Source organism: Euprymna scolopes, chromosome 1 (assembly GCF_053919585.1).
Source record: "Euprymna scolopes isolate OS-2025 chromosome 1, ASM5391958v1, whole genome shotgun sequence".
Classification (NCBI taxonomy): Eukaryota; Metazoa; Mollusca; class Cephalopoda; order Sepiida; family Sepiolidae; genus Euprymna; species Euprymna scolopes.
The window spans coordinates 17,554,852-17,574,633 of NC_136482.1; the positions used below are offsets into that span (position 1 = coordinate 17,554,852).

The following is a 19,782-nucleotide window of genomic DNA, read 5'->3' on the forward strand; positions in this document are numbered from 1 at the left end:
AAAAGTCTTTAGAAAAGAACTAGAATGTTTCCTTCAAAAGCACATAAATTTCGATCCTTCGATATTCCTAAATGTGAATAATAGAGAACATATATATATATATATATATATATATATATATATATATATATATATATATATATATAATTTCTACAGCCGGACCACCTCGCAGCTCACAAGAGCCATGAAAGCCAACAAACCGGAAGTCCAAGACTCGAGTTTTGCCCTCATTTGTTCTCATTAGTAAGACACATCAAAACTCAGGATTCGAAACCTGTAACCCTGAGTTCGAATGTGTCTAATTGATGAGCCCAAATGAGGGGGAAACTCGATTCTTGGACTTCGGGTTTGTTGGCTTTCATGACTCTTGTGAGCTGCGACGTTGAATTCATAAGAAGGTCCCGAAAATTCTTAGAAAGATTTTTATGATTATCGATAAATTTTGTCCTTTTTCAAATAATTATTTATTAAACAGCCATTGTCTGATTTTTAGCGAGAATGGTATTAACTGTAATATTAATAATCAATTTTTTTAAATTCTAGTCAATCTTTTATAGTATTGCTCATTGTCAAGTTGACAAAACCTTTAACGTCATCCTCGAGTGATTCCTAGGCTTGGGAAATTGTGACATTTGATTATGAAATATATCGAACACCTGGAATAAAATACGGTTTTCGAGAAAAAAAAAACCCCGGCAAGAATAGAATCACGTTTATGAATGGAAACGAAAGGAAATGATAGGACGGAACAACGTGGTTAAATTACTTTTTACATAGATTTTTATTTTTTCTATAAATATATTCTGGCATCTCTAGAAGTGGTTGCATGAACAAAACACCGATTATGACGATGCCGTCCCCGCTGCTGTGTGTCACTTTGTCCTTCTACAAGTGCTTTGCATTTGTTTCGCTTTGAAATCTTTTCCTTTTTCTTTACTTTCTTTTTAGTTCGTTGCTGAATCCACTCCATCGATGTGTAGGGTTGAAGGGGCATAATGTCAGCAACAATTCTTACGTAAGCACCCGCTCGTACCTATATTCCCTTCCACCCGAGATGGATGGGTCCGTAATATTTCAGTACCATGTGGAATGTATTTTATGCTTTGGATGGATGGGGTAGGGTTGTTGGGTGCATTGAAATGGGGAAGTATTTTATTTGTATATGTGTGTTTTTTTTTCTTTTTTGTTCTTTGAGTTTTTAATGTTTCAATGTATTTTTATGCAAAAAATAATCAGTATTATTGCAATTGTCTTTTTTTTGTTATTCATTCATATTTATATATATCTTTTTTTGGAAAATTATACAAAGGCAATCATATAAGTCATGTTCATTTTCAGTTTTTAACCTTCACAGGATTTTTACAAAAAAAAAAAAAAAAATGGGGATCCCCCAATGTGTTCATGAATAAAAAAAAACTTTCTTTATTTTTTTTATTTTTAATATAGTTTTTCATTACCAAATAAAAAAAAAACAACAATAACTTTTCCATTTTATATTTTTTCAGGTGGAATTGATTTGCTTCCCTTTTTTCTCATCTGCTTTTAGTAGATCACAACTGTGAAAGATTAACGGTTATTTATTTCTACATTTGATGTTTTGCTTTACTGTGTAAAAAGAATTCCTATTATCTGTTACTCTATATTTCTTCTCGTTCTTCGAATGTCACATTTTTGTGATTTTTTTTCTTTTTCTTTTATTAAAGAAAACAAGAAAGGAAAAAAAGTGAATTTCTCATAAGAATTCATTGAATTCCAGATGATTTTGCTGAATTCTAAAATATTTTCTTGTATTCCAGGATATTTGCCGAATTCCAGATTATTTTTTTGAATTCCCGATTGTTTTGTTGAATTCTAGATTATGTTGTTGGATTTCAGAATATTTGCTGAATTTGATATTATTTTGCTGAATTCATGAGTTTTAATGAATTTCAGCTTATTTAAATAGTTTACCAAATTCTTGAATATTTATTGAATTCCAGGTTCTTTTGTTGTATTCCAGAATATTTTGCTTGATTCCATATTATTTTGTTGAATTCCAGGTTATTTTGTTGAATTCCAAAAAGTTTGCCGAATTTCAGAATACTTGCTGAACTTCAGATTATTTTGCAAAATTTCTGAAAATCTTTTACTTTTCATTTTTCATTTCTGACATATTTCTCCTTTTCTGTAACGTCAGCGCATATTTTCTTCACACCGTTTTTTTTTTCTTCTTTGATGAAATCTTATATTTTTCGTATCTTGATAAACTGGTGTCTGTGGGCATTTTTACGACACATATCAAGTCGAAAAGTCCATCATGACCAAAAAATGAGGCAGCACAGGCTGAAAGCCAACTTATATACCGTATGGTTCCATTGCTTCTGCCTATGCATTTATATACATCCACATATACACACACCTAGGTATGCCTTAATATACATGTGCATCCATATATATATATATATATATATATATATATATATATATATATATATACGTAAATGCATATGTGTTTAGTGGTGTGTCTATGAGATTATCTTTAATAAAATTCAATAATATACAAGGTCTTGTTTTTTCTTTATTTATTCAGTTTTCTAATAAGTTAAATAAATAATGTGTCCATCAAACATGATATGTACGTATGTATGTATTTTGAAATTGAAGGATATGTTCTTAGGTGTACACAGGGTTCGTTGTCCAGCAACGGGCACCTTGTGTGGACAAGATAAAAAACAAAAAATAACTGCATTTCTTCGTCTTTTATGCTTGTCTGAAATTTCCACACGTTAGTTCTTAATGATGTTGTTGTGTCTTTTTGAAAAGGGATGTATAAATCTAGCGAGCTGACCTGCTCGTCATTTATCTCCTTTCGATGTTGAGGAAATAATTGCAGTGTATTCTTTACTTAAATATTTCGTTTTGATGTTCGGTAAATTTGATGTACGGTAAATTTGATGTACGGTAAATTTGATTTTAAAATTAAAAAAAGAAAACCATAAACAATACACTTCGTCGTCACATAAAGTTAATTTTTTTAAAGCATAATTTGTTTCGGTCAGCTCGCATAGATTTCTGATTTTGTGTGGATAAGATAAAGAGAAAATAAACCTTTCTAAAAGATAGATCTTTTCTCTCATAATTTGTTTGTAATTCTGTAAGTGTCTGATATATTTTAATAAATTATGTTTTATTTGTCTGTATGTATCCCCTACGATTCCTGTATTTGACTCATAGACCACTCAACCACTCCAAGATGATGAATAATATGTGCCAAAATGAGAGGCTACGTGTCCGTGGTGAGCCATGGAGTGGTTAGGAATATTTGGGTAAATGTTTGAGCCGGGCCCGGCCCAATAACCCGATGCTGTCGAGAACAGGCCAGAACTGGCTGGGTTGTGTGCGTTCATGAAGTTAAGTTTACTGTTATGGTGATAAGTGGACATAAGTATGTCTTGTTGGTATTTATAAGCCGTGGGATCTGCTGTGGACGGCTGCATGGCCTGGGCGAGGCCGGCAAAGTCGAACTTGTAGGCGTATCGTTTGCCATGCACTTTGGTCATGATGTTCTTGTCGTAATAGTAGCGCAGAGCTCGACTCAGTTTATCATAATTCATATTCGGTTTACTCTTGCGTTCTCCCCACCGTCGAGCCACTTCGTCCGGGTCTACCAGTTTGAACTCGCCATTAGTGCCTTCCCACGTGATGCAGTTGGAGTTTCCTGTGTCCGAAAGCAACTCGAGCAAAAACTGCCATAGCTGGATTTGTCCACTTCCTGGAAAACAAAAAATTTAGATAATAATTAAATACATATACTTTTTTAAAGTCTAATCCAAAAAGTAAAAATCAGAAAGAAAAAAAAGCATTAAAATATAAAACCTGAAAATGCTAAAAATAACCGAAAAATATTAACAAAATACGTGGCATTAAAAAATATTAACAAAATACGTGGCATTAAAAAATATTAACAAAATACGTGGCATTAAAAAATATTAAGAAAATACGTGGCATTATAAAATATTAACAAAATACGTGGCATTAAAAAATAGCGAACTTAAAATATTTCATATGCGCAAACAATTATATAATTTATGTATGGGAGCACCGAAATATTCGCGTCAGTAATCCTTAAAAACCACTACTACTACTACTACTACTACTGCTGCTGCTTCTGCGGCTTCTACTAATACTACTACTACTACTACTAATAATAATAATAATAATAATAATGACATAACTCAGATTCCAGGGAACACAACTTATTTTTGCTAGTAACTAATCATAAAAACTCCAAGTGAGTAATAAATAATGCGCATGTCAAAGTCAGAAGAAGAAAAAGAAGATGAAAAGAGAAGAAAAGAAAGAGGAAATTATTACGTAAACTGAGACGGTATATGAAAACCGACTCGCTTATACATGATAGAATTAGAGTCCGAATCAATGATTGTGCTTGGTAATTAATATCCTGAAGGAAGGCGGGCCTTCGATAGATAGGTCAGCTGAAGTCTCTAACCTCATTTTCTCTCATGAACCTAATTGCCGTACTAAGTTTTGCTTAGTAAATATAGCTAATAACCAATAATAACAGGGGGTGGGTTTACTCGGCCAAAGGCAACAACAATCTCCAAGTGTTTTCGACTTTAATTTCATATTGTTAGTACTGTAATCACATCGGGCACTTTTCGATCACGTCTGCACTCAAACAATATAATTAGGATGACGGGCTTTAACCTGAAACCGCTTATTGTGTGTGTGTGTGTGTGTGTGTGTGTGTGTGTGTGTGTGTGTGTGTGTGTGTGTGTGTGTGTGTGCCTCTGCGTGTTCAACTTCAAAGCGATTAGAGCTGCAACTTTGCGACAGTCATTAATGGATTGTCGGGGCGGCGGGAGCATAACTTCGTTGGTGATTTCTTTCGCTCTCTAGGCCCAACCCCTTGATCCTCCTCCTCCTCTCTCTCTCTCTCTCTCTCTCTCTCTCTCTCTTATTGTCATTATAGTCTGCTACCGATACCCTGCCGCTCTCGCCTCGTAGTTTAAAAAAGAGATCCTATTTCAACGCCGGTTATACGGGATTAATTTAAAGAGTCAATACGCGGCTGTTACAGTTGAAGGTTTATTTAGTAGTATTTTCCCTGGAAAAACACAAGCCCATCTCAGTAAATAAACATGGAACACGTATCCACGTTACAATATCTTGAATAATAAAGTCCACGATTAAAGTGAGAATGATTTTTATTAATAAAAAGTGAATAATACTGAAGAAAGGAAAACTCAGGTAACTAAATAATAAATTTTATTAGATCTTTAGTCCAAATAAGGTGATCACTTTTAAGATGTATTGCACTCAAAAGGTACCAAAAAACACTTTTAAAAAGTATTACATCCTATAGGTGAGAATAAAAACACTTTAAAATAGTTTTAGAGCAGATGTCGGTAAAAGAATATAGATTTAAACTTGGAAATTTCGATATTAAAACTTTAATTTACGTTTTATAGGAAATCTTGCAACGAAAAGGGAACGTGAAAAAATAACAAAATGAAAGCTAATTTATACCTGATATGGATATATATAATTAAGACTTAGTTGATTTTAAGTTTAATAAAAGTTAATTAAAAAACGTATTGCGTGTTATTGAATTCTTCAACTAGCCATATTTAAAAAAATTAAAATGACTTGATATTTAAAATTTCATTTCATTCGTTTTGTTCTAATTCAAACTTTCTCGGAGTGGTTTGTATATGTTTCGACTGTGTGTATACTATTAAATACATTTGTCATAAAATAAAATATTAATTAAATAATAAAAACATTCTAACACACACACACATATATATATATATAACTACTTCATTTACTCACATAAATTAATATACGAAAGTATAAATTTATGCGTAAACGTTAAGTATTTACTTCAACAGTGCTCAATGCGTACGTAGAGCTAGTTAGTAAGTTATAAAATATATATGACGATTAAGCTACACTGAATATCCCCTGTTTCACTCACTCTATGATTCTTCAGGCTGAAGAATCCTTGAGTGGATAAAACGCGGAATAGTCAGTGTAGCTTAATTGCCATATATACTTTATAACTTACTATATATATATATACCTAATTTAAATGTTAAAATGACTCTTATAACAAATAATGCTTATTCAAGTTGAAAGCAATTTCAAAATGTGAAGCAGTCTTAATAACACATGTTCCAAAGAATGACTGCTATCGACAACTGATTGTATAGGTTAAATATCTTCTACGTGCCTACCAAGGTCGATTTGTCGTCCAAGAAAAAAAGCTGCTCTAACCTTGGAATTCAAAAGGCAGCTCTCAATGGTTCTGATTCATGCTGACACTATGGCAGACAATATCTTGCGCGCTAAAACGTTTTCAGTCTCCTGAGGGGAACTGAAGCGGAAGTTGAGGAAGAGAATCAAGTTCGTATGTATGTACGCATGTACATATGTATATATTTATGTGTGCGCGTGCTTGGGTTTGTGCGAAAGACAGTAATTGTATAAAAGAATCAGGAACAGAGGCGATAGCATGTTCTGGATTATAATATTGTGCAGAATCCCCCAAAATGGATTCTACTTACTATGTGTGTACAAGTATAATAGTCATGTATAAATCATTTTCACATAATACATATATATATATACATATATATATATATATATATATATATATATATATATGTATATGTATATATGCGTGTATATATATATGTATATATATATATATATATATCGACTAATTCGTGTTTCGCCGTCACAATTGCTCATCGTTGTGTCTGATTTTCACAGGATTTGAACCCACAACCACAGACTTTAGAGCCATTAACCAGTACGCTCAGAAAAGCCCGCCTTAAATTACGTGCTAATTTTTTGCTTATCAAAGTACATTATACTATTTTGATTCTTTTTCGTGAATGTAGAGGAGGGTCAAAGGAAGGACTAACTAATACCAATGCTCTAACATGTATTCATATTATAGCATGATTTTTATACAACGTTGATCAACCACGCTTCGTGTCATATCACGCGCACTGACACGCACTTACACATACACGCACACATATATATATAGATACACACACACACACACACATATATATATATATATATATATATATATATATATATATATATATATATACCTATCTACAGATTGACTGTTTGATTGTATCAAAGCACTTTAATACTTTAATACGGTTAGACTAGCATTACTCCGAACCAGGAATGGAACCTTCGATCATCTAATTGATAGTTAATAATTTTTAACACTATATATGTGTATGTGTGTGAGTGAGCTGTTGTTCTCGTTTGTTTATTGTCTTTGCATCTAGAATTAAGTTATACCATAGAATATATTAATATACCTTCATATAAAACTAGGAAACTGAGACATTTTGGACGTGTAACAGATATAACTAAAACGAAAAGGAAACAATAGATACTGACAAAGAAAGTAGGAATTCTCGGCGAAAGTAAATCGGAGAAAATATAATAAGGATCGCTCAAAAAAAAAGAGAGAGAAAGGCATTTTTGGTTTAATTTGATCAGCGAATTGTCATCCAATTTCGTTGGTTGGTTGTCGTCACCGAGCGCCATGGGTTATCTGTGACCTCGTTGACAAGAAAGATGAATGGAGAAAGAAGAAAAAGAAAGAAAGAAGAAAAAGAAAGAAAGAAGAAAATATGTGAAGACGAAAATGTCAAACACAAGTTTGCGTGCAGTAAACATTTGATGAAAGATTGTCGGTTATAGAGATGCACATTCGAACCAATTAAATGGGACTGCCGAGCAATTACTGCGACTTGAATGACAATACAATGAAGAGAACGAGGATCGTGAAAAGCGCACAAAGATTCACATTGACGCCATTTTTGCATACGACCGGCGCAGTGGAAACAACGGCTTTAAGTTGTTTCATTTTTTAAGAAGCAATAAAATCTATAATAAATTGAAATGTATAGAACGGAATAAGCCTCCGTTTAAAAGCACAGTTTATAAGTTTAAATATAAAGTATAAACAATAAATATATGCAAGTGATTTGTAACAGAAGTATACAAAAAATGAGATTCTTAGAATTAGAGAATTGCTTGAATGATGCATTTTTATGATTACAGTTTTCTGGTTAGTTTTCTTCGCTCTCAAAGGAACTAACTGGCTTATTCTTACTGTCATAGTCTGCTTTAGACGGGTTACTTTCTATTATGTATAGATCTATCGTCAGTGATTATTAGCCGTACAGATTTTAGATTAGTTATACAGGTATATTTTTCCATTTTTAGATATAAAATCCGTATTATCTATACACAGACACGCTCACACACACACATATATGTCTGTCTGCGTGAGTGTGTGTAAGATAATTTAATTTCATTTATTCATTAATAAAAAGCTTGTTTCGTCTTCTGAAGACATCAATATAATATTTAAAAAATGAGGAGTGAAACAGTGTTCTTCGCCTCTTTCCGTTTGAGAGGCAGAGGAAAATTTTGATTGAACATTTGTATCTCTACGTATTTCATATAGAAATAAATTGTTAGCTCGAGAAAAGGGTCTCTTGATTTCTGAGATCTTTCGTAAGTAAAATGTAATCACGTAAAATGAAGTATATATATATATATATATATATATATATATATATATATATGTGTGTGTGTGTGTGTGTGTGACTTGTCTCATTTAACAACTTTCTGTACACAATATATATATATATATATATATATATATTGTGTACAGAAAGTTGTTAAATGAGACTCATTATCAGGCTTGAAACCGACGGCGAGACGAATATTGGCTGAAGAGAGCTTGATAAGGATATCTTAAACGGTCCTATCGGGCTTGAAACCGACGGTACCAATGATTTGTCTCATCTAACAACTTTCTGTACACAAAATATAAATACGCTCTTATATTTCGGATTTTTGTTTTAATTGAGCACTCTGCTGGATTTCTTTTTCCAAAAAAAATAATCAAATATATATATATATGTATGAGGGGAGAGCGAGAGAGGAGACAGTGAGAAGCAGAGAATCAAAAGCTACGTTGTATTCTAGTGTTCAGTGGAGATCGCTATAAACTTATGTATTGCATTATCAACTATGCATGTGTATTAATTTGTGGGGAAGGTATGGCGTGTAAACTTTAGGAAATACGATGCTTTTAACTCCTCGTACAAACTTCTTGGTTTAAATTAGAATTCTCTTTCAACGGATATAATTTTTCCTCTTTCCATTTTATACTAAACCTTATTTCTTTTATTGAACTCGATTTTTAACAACGACGTGCTTATTTGGGTTTAATCCATTCCCGAATTCTATCACTTTTATAAAAAAAAAAAAAACGGAAAAGCTGAACGAATTACGAGTTAGCATCTTCCCTTATTTTAAAAGGACTGCAGCAGTACATAGGCCCAAATAGTCAACAAAATCACCCTTTTTTCACGTCTACAATGTTCATATAAATGTTGTTTTCATAAAATGTTTCAGTTCATATATGTAAAACATATCATATCGTTATAGTAAATAATGTATTCTTTAATCACATCCGCGTTAATAAATATGTTTCCAGAGCTGTTTATATATTTTTAATAACACAGAATCACGTGTAAAGAAATAGATTAGTCATGGGATTGAGTTATATTCGAAGCAATTCCCTTTTCATTGCGCTGATTAACGATGATTTTAAATTTCATCGCTAAGTCGTTTATATTTTGCCAATTCTCAGAGAATCACTCGAAACAATTAACAACATTTTCTCTATATATAAAAACAAAATTGTGTGCGTGCATGTGTGTATGTGTGTTTGTATGTCTCCCCAAAACTTTGCTCATCCGAATCGGGCCGGGCTTAGACTGGTACCATCTGAAAGAACCATGTCTCGCTCGAAAAATATGCGAGAATTAGAAAAAAAAACTTAATTCTTTCGTATAGAAATAAACGTTTATAACATTGAAGGTCGGAAAAAACCGTTCCTTGTTAGACGACTTCGATGAGTACGCATTCGCGGCAGGCATTCATTCTGGAACCAGTTTAAATTAAAAAAAAAAAATAAAAAAAAACTGTGTGTGTTTTGTTTTTGTTGTTTTTTTTTTTCGCCGAGAGCGTCCTGGGGCAGTGGGTAACGAGGTCAGGTCATAACCTGTTAGTTTTCACGTTCGAGCTAACACAACGCTGTTCTATTTTTTAACCGCTTTTTTTTTTAAGTTTTAACATTTAAATTGTCATAACATGTTTCTTATTTCGAGGTCTAAGTTATGTGATTTGTTTTCCTTTTAAAACAAAAACTGAATTGTTTTCAAGATCGCTTAAACTGATTGTCACGTATCTTGAAAAAAAATTTTCACATCTCTCTCCACTAGGGCTGCGTCTAATTTTTTTCTGTGCGTTGCTCAATATCATTCTTACGCTACCTCTCGACATCCTAGCAACGATGGGTGCCCCCGCTAGTGTATTATAAATTAAAAGAGGAATAAAGTAAAAACACATAAGCTACGATAACAACACACAATTTTGTTTTCTTGGCCTGCATAATATAAAACAAAAAATAAGCCATGTGCTTCTTTTTATAAAAAAAGATGGCTTTTTTAATTCGACTCGTCTTATTACTTCAAGTTGTTCGTCCTCAAGTCAGGTGACTAATACTGTTTTGTTGCAAGCGAAAAATACCATCGTTATTGTCGAGCCAAAAGGTAACATAATCGTCCACATTGAGATATATTAAGTTTGTATAAAAGAAAACTTAATTTAAAAAAAAACAGTTCTTGGCTTTTCTAATCAACCCGTTTGAATGATAGTAACAACAATTCGAAACGGCGTTTCATGACATGTTTTTTTTTTATGTTGTCTTTTAAAAAAAAAGGTCAAAAAATAAAATGGCGTATATTTTCCTCGGAACTTGCAGCCAAAGACAAACGTGGTTAATGTTGTTAACCCCATTTACTGTTTGTTATCGATGGCAAGGGTGCATCAATGATAGCGCCTTAAGAAAGTGTTGTCTGGAAAGGAGCGATGATATAGTACGAAAGCAAGAATAACGAAAATTGCGTGAATTCAATACGAGCAAATGAATAGGAATATTTCTGTTTTCTCCACCTTAATTAAAAGAGATAATGCCGAGATATAAGACATAGATCGACGGCGTATAAAAGGCGACGAAAAGGGTTCTTATCAAAAAAAAAAAGAAAAGAAAAGAAACGTGAAATAATATGAGCAGATATATCTTATGTATCGATTTTCACTATTTACCTCAACAGTGTTCAATATGCGAGTATACCAAAGTAGTTATTTATCGAAATATATTTATGGTAATCACATTCGGGCTGGTGCATTCACTACTAGTCTCTCGCTCCTAGGGTTCAAAAGAGAGTCGCCAACCTCATAGGTCCTGAACTATCATCTAAGCTTTAGCCTCTGTTCTATCGGCGAAATGTTGCATCCCTCTGCCTGTTCTACAAGTATTTTAATGCTGAATACTCTGACGAACTGCAAGCACTTGTGTCCCCACTCGACGTAAACACCCCCGACACACCCGACTAGCAGCTACACCCCTCCAGTAAAGATCCCTAAATGTAAGAGAGCCTTCTCCCCCAGAACTGCTAGACTTTGGAACTCTCTTCTCGGTCTCTGCTTCCCTAACTGTACTGACATGCAGAAGTTTAATGTGAACTGAAATCTTGCTGCCCAACTCCCTACAAAGTACCTCTGTATCTTATGTCCCTGATAGTAGCTCCTTACATCAAAGTGGCAATGTGCCTTGTTTGGGATGAAAATGTAAAAAAACAAAAAAAAACATAAAACAGATAATTCACATAAGAGAATTGTTTGAATGGTGCATTTGTATTATTACAGGTTTCGTTTTAGTTTTTGTGGCTAATTTAAATACCATAGTCACTTTTGGACCGAGAACATTCTGATCCGTCTGATTAAGTCCACGTGTATTGATAACATAAACGAAAAATTGGTATTACTTTTAAAGTGCCGAATACATCTGTAGAGCTTTTATATAAATGATATTCTATAAACATTCTAATCAGTCTTCGCTGATCTATGAAAATTTGTTAGATGATAAGGACTGTCCTCTTTTCATGTAAGTAAAAAAAATAGGGAATTACTAAAATGTAAATATGAAATAGGATAGTCAAGGATTCGAACTTGCGAAGCTAGACTCGGAATTGAGAATTCCAATCATAAGGTAAAATAAACACTGAATGTTATTATAAATGGAATGTCCAGTAAATTGTTGATTCTGTTAAAATATTTAATAAATACAGATTTGGCTGGAAACTATTCACATTCTTAGAAAGAATGCATAATAAAATATGGGTTATAGAATCAAGTAGGTACAATTCCTTTGTAAAACAACAAAGAGAATGGGAAATTTCCTAGTCGTCAGAATCAGAAATGGTTTCAAAACGTGCAAATCGTGTATATTGGAAACACGTGAGTTGTAGTCACGTTGACCAGCCATATGTATAATTTCTCAATATAGGAAAGAGTTCGAAGTTAGTTAGGAGGAGTTAGTCAGAGAAGCAGAGAGGTTAAGACTAATTCTCGGTTAGAGTCAAGGCTCCCTCTGAAAGTGAGAGGGTTTAGAGATAACCATGTAACAACTGTGAATCCCTGAAATACAGAATCATTTCCGACCGGTCGAAGAATAAATGATCATCATGTTTTTTTATAACTGTCGTCTTTCTGTGTTCATCATTACAACGAGAAAGGTAACGTGTTTATATTATATGTACAACTGTCAACGTAAATGTCAAACGCACTATCTCTCAGTGTATCTATCAAGATATTCAAAAATCTCCTCTCATTGAATTACAGGCTAGGCTCTCTTGTAGTAACATGTACATTGTCAATTATATGTATACAGAATCGTCTCTCTCTTTATATATACCTGTTTATGTCTCCAATATGCTATCTCCACAAACATGAACATTCTAAGACTTATGAACACTAAACAATATGAATACTCCTAAGACTGTCTCTATCACTCTAAGACTCTTACAACAATAAATATATAAGTCGTCTAAATAAGAACAACGTAACATACTCACATATTTGGTACCTTCAAAAATAATACCATCCATTACATAACACAGTTACATGTTTAGTTAGGACTCCTGGCGAAATATGAACATGTTTAAATCCGTGAATACGCCTTACTATTTTTATATACTTTCGCACGCACACACACACACACACACACACACACACACACACACACACATATATATATATATATATATATATATATATATATATATATATATATATATATATATGATGGACTTTTCTGTTGATTTCGACATGTGATCTTCCGACACAAGAACTAAGTTATTTGGAAATCAAGACAGATGATTTTTTTTTATATATATTCTTTTATAGTGGTGAAGGCTTTGTGTAGAACAACCACACTTTCTTCTTTTACTGCTAATCCTTGTGGTGCAAATGACTGCCACAAGACAAAGCATACAGTACAACGCTGGTATTTGCATCGAAGTTACCTTCTCTTTGATGCATTTCTTAATTAACACTAGGGCTTCATCTCTCCCAGTAAATTAATGCGTCTCTAGATACCAAACTGGAAATTTATATATATATATATATATATATATATATATATATATATATATATGTATAAATATATATTAGGTGACCCAAAAAACGGGCCCCAACTCTAATTAGGCCATGTTTCTTAGTGTTTTGTCCGAATAAAATGAAACCTTGGTCACAACTAGTTTATTATTTTCAAAACATCACATCAAAATACTAGTCTTTGGGCTTTTTTTTATCCGTTCTACAGCATATGTTCTAGATGGCGTCCATTTAGCTTTTGCTTTGTTTTTTGGTCACCCTGTATTTATATATATATAGATATATATATATATATATATATATATATATATATATATATATATATATATATATATATATATATATATATATATTGCTAAAATAAAACAGAATATTGAAACAGAGTAGTCTCGGGCTTATCTTTTATTTTATTTTTGACCCCAATCTTTCGTTTCTTTTCCACCTTCCCGTCATCACCACTCCGTACGCCTCCGCTCTATTTCTTTGCGCTCTTTTATATCATGCCGCATTTCATCTCTCTTAAATGCACTATTTACACATTAGCAAGTCCGGCGTCTTTCTCTCGCAATAGTTTCCAGTCTATCTTCTCATCTGTTATCACCTTACAAAGCTATTAAACTCACCTTCGCCGTCTGAGTGCAGCCATCATTGACAGCTTATCTTATTGAAGTCCTCTCCTCCGGTGACATTAATTTTATCGGCTCCGCCGAAAGACAAAGCCCTGTGAAAATGTGTTCACCGACCCACATCTTGACGTCGTTTTCATTCCGAACCGAACGACGTAACATCGTGATCATATCAAAATCCGATTCTGCTTGATATTAACTGTATTAAACATCGGGAGATATTATCTTCCTTTACGCTGACACTCGGACGACCGACCAAAACATCGGTTCAGCTTGCATCATTTCTTCTTTTCAGTTAAATGTTGTTTCCTTTCCGACTAGTGGCCAGTCGCAAAATTTCACGCTCCTTAGTAAAAGTATATATGATTACTTCATACAAGCATATACGTTGGAAATGGCTCAGGGTGGCACTTCGCGATGTTCTTGCATTAAACCATGGCCGGCAGTTTTTACAATTTGCTAATAATGTGTTTTATACAAACACACACATACACACACACATACACACACACACACACACAAACAAACAAGCAAACAAACAAACACACAAACAGTAATATACGTATACAGACACAAATATAAATATGTATGTACATGCATGCACACACATTTATACAAACATAACCACCCACATACACATATATATACACAGTCACATATATACACACATATATACTTAGACGCATATATACACACATATATATATATGCACTAACATGTATATACACACGCATCTACATACATATACACCCCCAAACAAATATATATATATATATATATATATATATATATATATATATATATTGTAAAGAGTCTACGTTGTTCAATCAACGTTTCCACATTTTCCTGTCGTCGACATCTTCCAATGAATCTTGTAGTCAGAAAATGTAATCGGAACATATATCCTGCTGCTCAACTCCCTTATTACTGTGTCCTTATAGGTTCCTAATTCATAATAATCCCTCAATGGCATTGTGCCATGTTTGGGGTGAATATAAGTAAACAAAAAAAAACTCATGATGTGGCTTTAAGAACAAATACAACAGTTTTGTATACGCAGAGAATTTAATGAAATGTCAGATCATTTCTGAAGGTGGAAAAGTCCTTAACTTTAGAATAAGCAGCCCTTACAAATTCTTGAATATATTTCTTTTATTTTTGATCCGTCAGTCTTAGAATATAGAAGCTTTCTTAAAGAACAGGGCAGTTTATTTCCACTGGTGAAAAACTATATGCATAACGTTCTCAAATAATTATGTGCTTTGATTTTTAGTGCTTATTGTTTTATGATTTAAAAATTATTTTACATAGCGTAACATGACAAATCCAATTGAACGTGCTATCATTAGTCTAAATTGATTTTAATATGTTCATATAGAATACATATCTATCTACGCAATATTGTTAATTTTTATCCACAAAACTTGAACAATATATATGACTTGTTGGGCTACGTGCCACGAACGATACGTTTTATAAATGTGCCACCAGAAAAGAGAATGAGATACTTTTCTCTTTGTTATTCTAAGGATAACATTTCAAGACACAGTGTTCATTATAACATTTTAGTGCACAGCTGTATTAGACGCCATTTTCAGCTTGATATAACCTTGCATTATACAGCAAATAGGGGGAAATGGAGTAATGACGAGAGAAGAGGGTAAGACAGGTCGTGATCGAATTGGTAGTAAAAAGAAGGGTTGTATAATATGAGCTTGAGCAGACAATGCATTTTGATGGCTGCCAACGGACGTCAATAAAATACTTTCGAAGTCTGCTGTTACAAAAAGTGTGTAAGTTATTCGAGGCAGGAACATTTGTATTATTGATTGCGACTGTCCCGACGACATCGATCGACCTGTAAGTCGTTTTGACTTGAAAAGAGCAGAAGGCGGATCATGCCAAAAGAGTAATGAAGTGTTTGTAAGAACAACTATAATTACAAAAGCTAGCACACACACACGCGCGCGCACACACACACCAGACGACAACACATACAGAGACACACAGAAATAAACACAGGAAATATCAAGGTCTAATATATGATATGAAGAGAAACTGGAATCATAGGGAGATACCAGTTATTATAAATGCCACTAGGCTTATAAAGAAGAACATTAAAGCATATCTAACCAATATTTCTGTTGGGCCAAGTACAAGAGAGCTTCAAATTGTTGCACTTGAATGGGTAAGTAGGATCTTGAAAAGAGCTCTCGGCTGGAGTCAATAAAAGTGGGTGAATGTTTACAGCTGGTGTGGCTGACCATACTCAGCTTATAGCCTAAATAAATAAGACAATTGAAAAAAAGGGAGAATACAAAGCGTATTTCCTAGAATTGACCACCTGCTAAACTGTACTTCTAGTCTGCTTTCCAGATAAACAATTGTCATCTTCATGTCCTATGTAATCTAACTTCCTAGAGTACCGCTAAAATTCTACTTGATTTCCATCGCTAACGATAACTACGATGTTGTCACAGTGATCGAGTGGCCTTAGAGTTTATATAAGAGATGATTTCCTTGTAAAAAGAAAACAAAATGTACGTAACAAGTCATAGCCGTGCTCTACCAAGATTCTATTTACCTCGTCCCTGTAAAACATTCAAAACAAGCTCTCGTCTACTTACAACCACGGTTTACAGTTTCTATTTCTCTCAATCTGTGCCTAAAACTAAACGAAACTTCCACAAGCAAAATTTTCTTTTGTAAAACTGTCCGTCTGTAGACCACAATATTGTTGGTATAAAATAATGTTTATATATATATATATATATATATATATATATATATATATATATATATATATATATATATACATAAGTTTTATTTATTTATACTTATATATGTGTGTATATGCGTGTGTATTTTTTTCTATATACTGTATCTATTATAATTGACACAAACAAACTGATGAATTTAGAAAGGAAGCGATTGACACCAAGAAAGAGTACGACATGTAAGGCGTAGAAATGTTATTCAACGCAATAATAGCTGATAAACTGAACGATTTTTGGTGGACAAAGACATTCTACAATCGCGTTAGTAAGACGGTGAAACCAACGAACCATTTCCAGAAAACAGGAGATCTGTTGGTTTTCTTTTTCTGTTAAGGTGGCGACTATTTTCATATTTCATTTTTTGTAAATAGTTATTTCTTTATTCACTCTCTGTACAGGAACAGTCGAGTGATGATGGCTATAAATATTATCACAATGCTCATTATGAGATGTTCTTAATGAAAAGGCCAGAGCGAACTGTATCGCGTCTATGGTGTGGACGGCCTGTCTGTAGACAGATCTGACTGATGCATATCTCTTAAGCCATTTTTCTAGTTCGTCTTTGTGTACCTTTTATCCTATCTTAAAGAAGAGGCTGGGGAATCAACTTTAACCGTGGCCAACATAACTGGTGTAATTAAACAGACAGCTTTAGTGGAAGAAGCGAAAAAGAGGTAAGGGATTTTTTGGTAATAATCATTAAGATTCAATGAGAGTAGATGAGTGCATGAGTAAGGAAGCAGAAGGATACAAAACAAAAAAATATAAAGAATCGGCACGAAACCGATAGATATTAACATAAAAACAATGAACGATACAAGCATGGGAAGATGGCGGAAGTCAGTTTGACGCGATGGTCAAGAAGGCAAGCACAAAGAACGATGAATAAGAAAAGTGGCACGGCCAGAATGCAAAAAAAAAAAGGGGTAAACATAGCGACATAGTAAGAACAGCAAAAACAATGGAAAGAAAATAAACAAGAGAAATCAAAGAAAAGGGTAAAAGTATAAGAAATTAAAAATGAAATAAGGATTTTGATGAGAGAAAAACGAAAGAATAGATTATTTACAAAAAGGCAAAGACAAAATAATAGAACACAAAAAAATCAATAAAATATATTGTAGATGTCAGACAAAGGGTGGGGAAGGAAAAGTGCTGACTATGGGGATAAAAAAAATGCGAAAAAAGACAAAAATCAGGAAAATCATTATCAGTATAGGAATTAACAAATACTAATGTTATGTTTAAACTATAATAAATAACAGAAGATAATTATAATTAGGTAAAAAAAAATATGACTTGTTACGTACATTTTGTTTTCTTTTTACAAGGAAATCATCTCTTATATTAACTCTAAGGCCACTCGAGGATAAGGATTAATGAATGTCGAGTGATCACTGTGACAACAGCGTAGTTATAGTTAGCGATGGAAATTAAATAGAATTTTAGCGGCACTCTAGGAAGTTAGATTACATAGGACATGAAGATGACAAATAAACACACAGAGACACACACACAGAAACACACACACACACATACACACACACATACATATATATATATATATATATAGTCGTAGTGACATATGGCCGAGTGGTCCTAGATGTTTACAGTTACCCAAAGGTGCTGAGTTCAATCCTGAACGAAGGCAGTGAAAAGTAACATTCAAAACAGAGAATCAGCAACTATGTCCCAGAGCCTAGCTGGAGTCCGAACACGGTACTCCCGTAATAATAATAAAGGTTGGGTTCGAGACTCCTAACAAACGGTTCCCCAGATACAAAACACCTGATGAAGGCCGGAGGGCAAAACGGCCGAAACCTTGTGACTATAACAACCAAGATGAGGAAGTCAGTCCGACAGTCTCAATCAATGAAAACACATCATCTCAAAAATACAGACAATTACTATATATATATATAGCGTGAGAAAGAGGTAGAAGGTAATCACAAAAGGAAGTGGCAATTTATTATAAAGGAAACGTAAGTTTCCTAATATTCCAATTATTTTATTTTTAACATTGGAGGTCCGTTAAATTTATTCATAAGTAAATAGTAAAACATAACATTAGCGAGAAGAAGATGGTGAAACGAAAAGAAAAACCGCGCGAGAAATTAGTTGAAATGCGTAACATATGACATTGAGTGTACATTCAATTCTCTGCACCATTATTAGACTATGGGCTGGTCTTCCGAAGAGCTAGAGAAACATTCCACATTATTAGCGTCTTCCGTAACTAATAAAGAAGAATCTCGTTGTAATGTGTGCGGGGGTTGGGGTACCTCACGGAAAAAAGAGAGTTGGGTTAGGGATGTATGGTAGTTTAGTGAGAGGCAAGCATAGAAACAATATGTTGGGATGACATTAAGGAAATGAGGCGTGCGTTTTTGCAAAAAGGATGAGAATGGATTGATCGGGGAGCGGGAGAGTATGTAGAAAGGAGAGAAATGAAGATGTTGACTTCAAAGAATGGCGCAGCCAAGATAATAAAAAATAGTGAAACGATGCATAACGTATACAAACATTCTGATATCTCGTTAAAACGGATATTTCATTTGTCTCTCTCGTCCAAACTTACGTCACAAATAGCTCATTGGTAAAGTGTATGCGATCCCGCAAACATTATATATCTATAATAAAAATCTATAATAAAAATCTCTGTTGATTTTAAAATCCATTATTTTCATTTGAATTACCCCCCTTGTAAACTTACCAATGATTGAATTACCATAATTAATCACTGTTAATCCCGGAAATCTTGCATATTATGGAGGAATCGCGCGCACACGCACACACAC

At 33.6% G+C, this 19,782-nt stretch overlaps 1 protein-coding gene across 5 annotated transcripts in view; it reads right to left on the bottom strand.

The window, feature by feature from the left end:
* Window positions 1-757: 757 nt before the first annotated feature.
* The window catches only part of LOC145283891 (transcriptional regulator ERG homolog), a 170,014-nt gene continuing 150,989 nt past the window's right edge, over window positions 758-19,782 (bottom strand). For all 5 annotated transcript variants that reach the window (XM_080133154.1, XM_080133112.1, XM_080133164.1 and 2 more), the window contains one exon: window positions 758-3,751. In XM_080133154.1, the coding sequence (XP_079989280.1) occupies window positions 3,219-3,751 (533 nt within the window). In that variant the 3' untranslated portion in view covers window positions 758-3,218. The remainder of the gene's footprint in view (window positions 3,752-19,782) is intronic.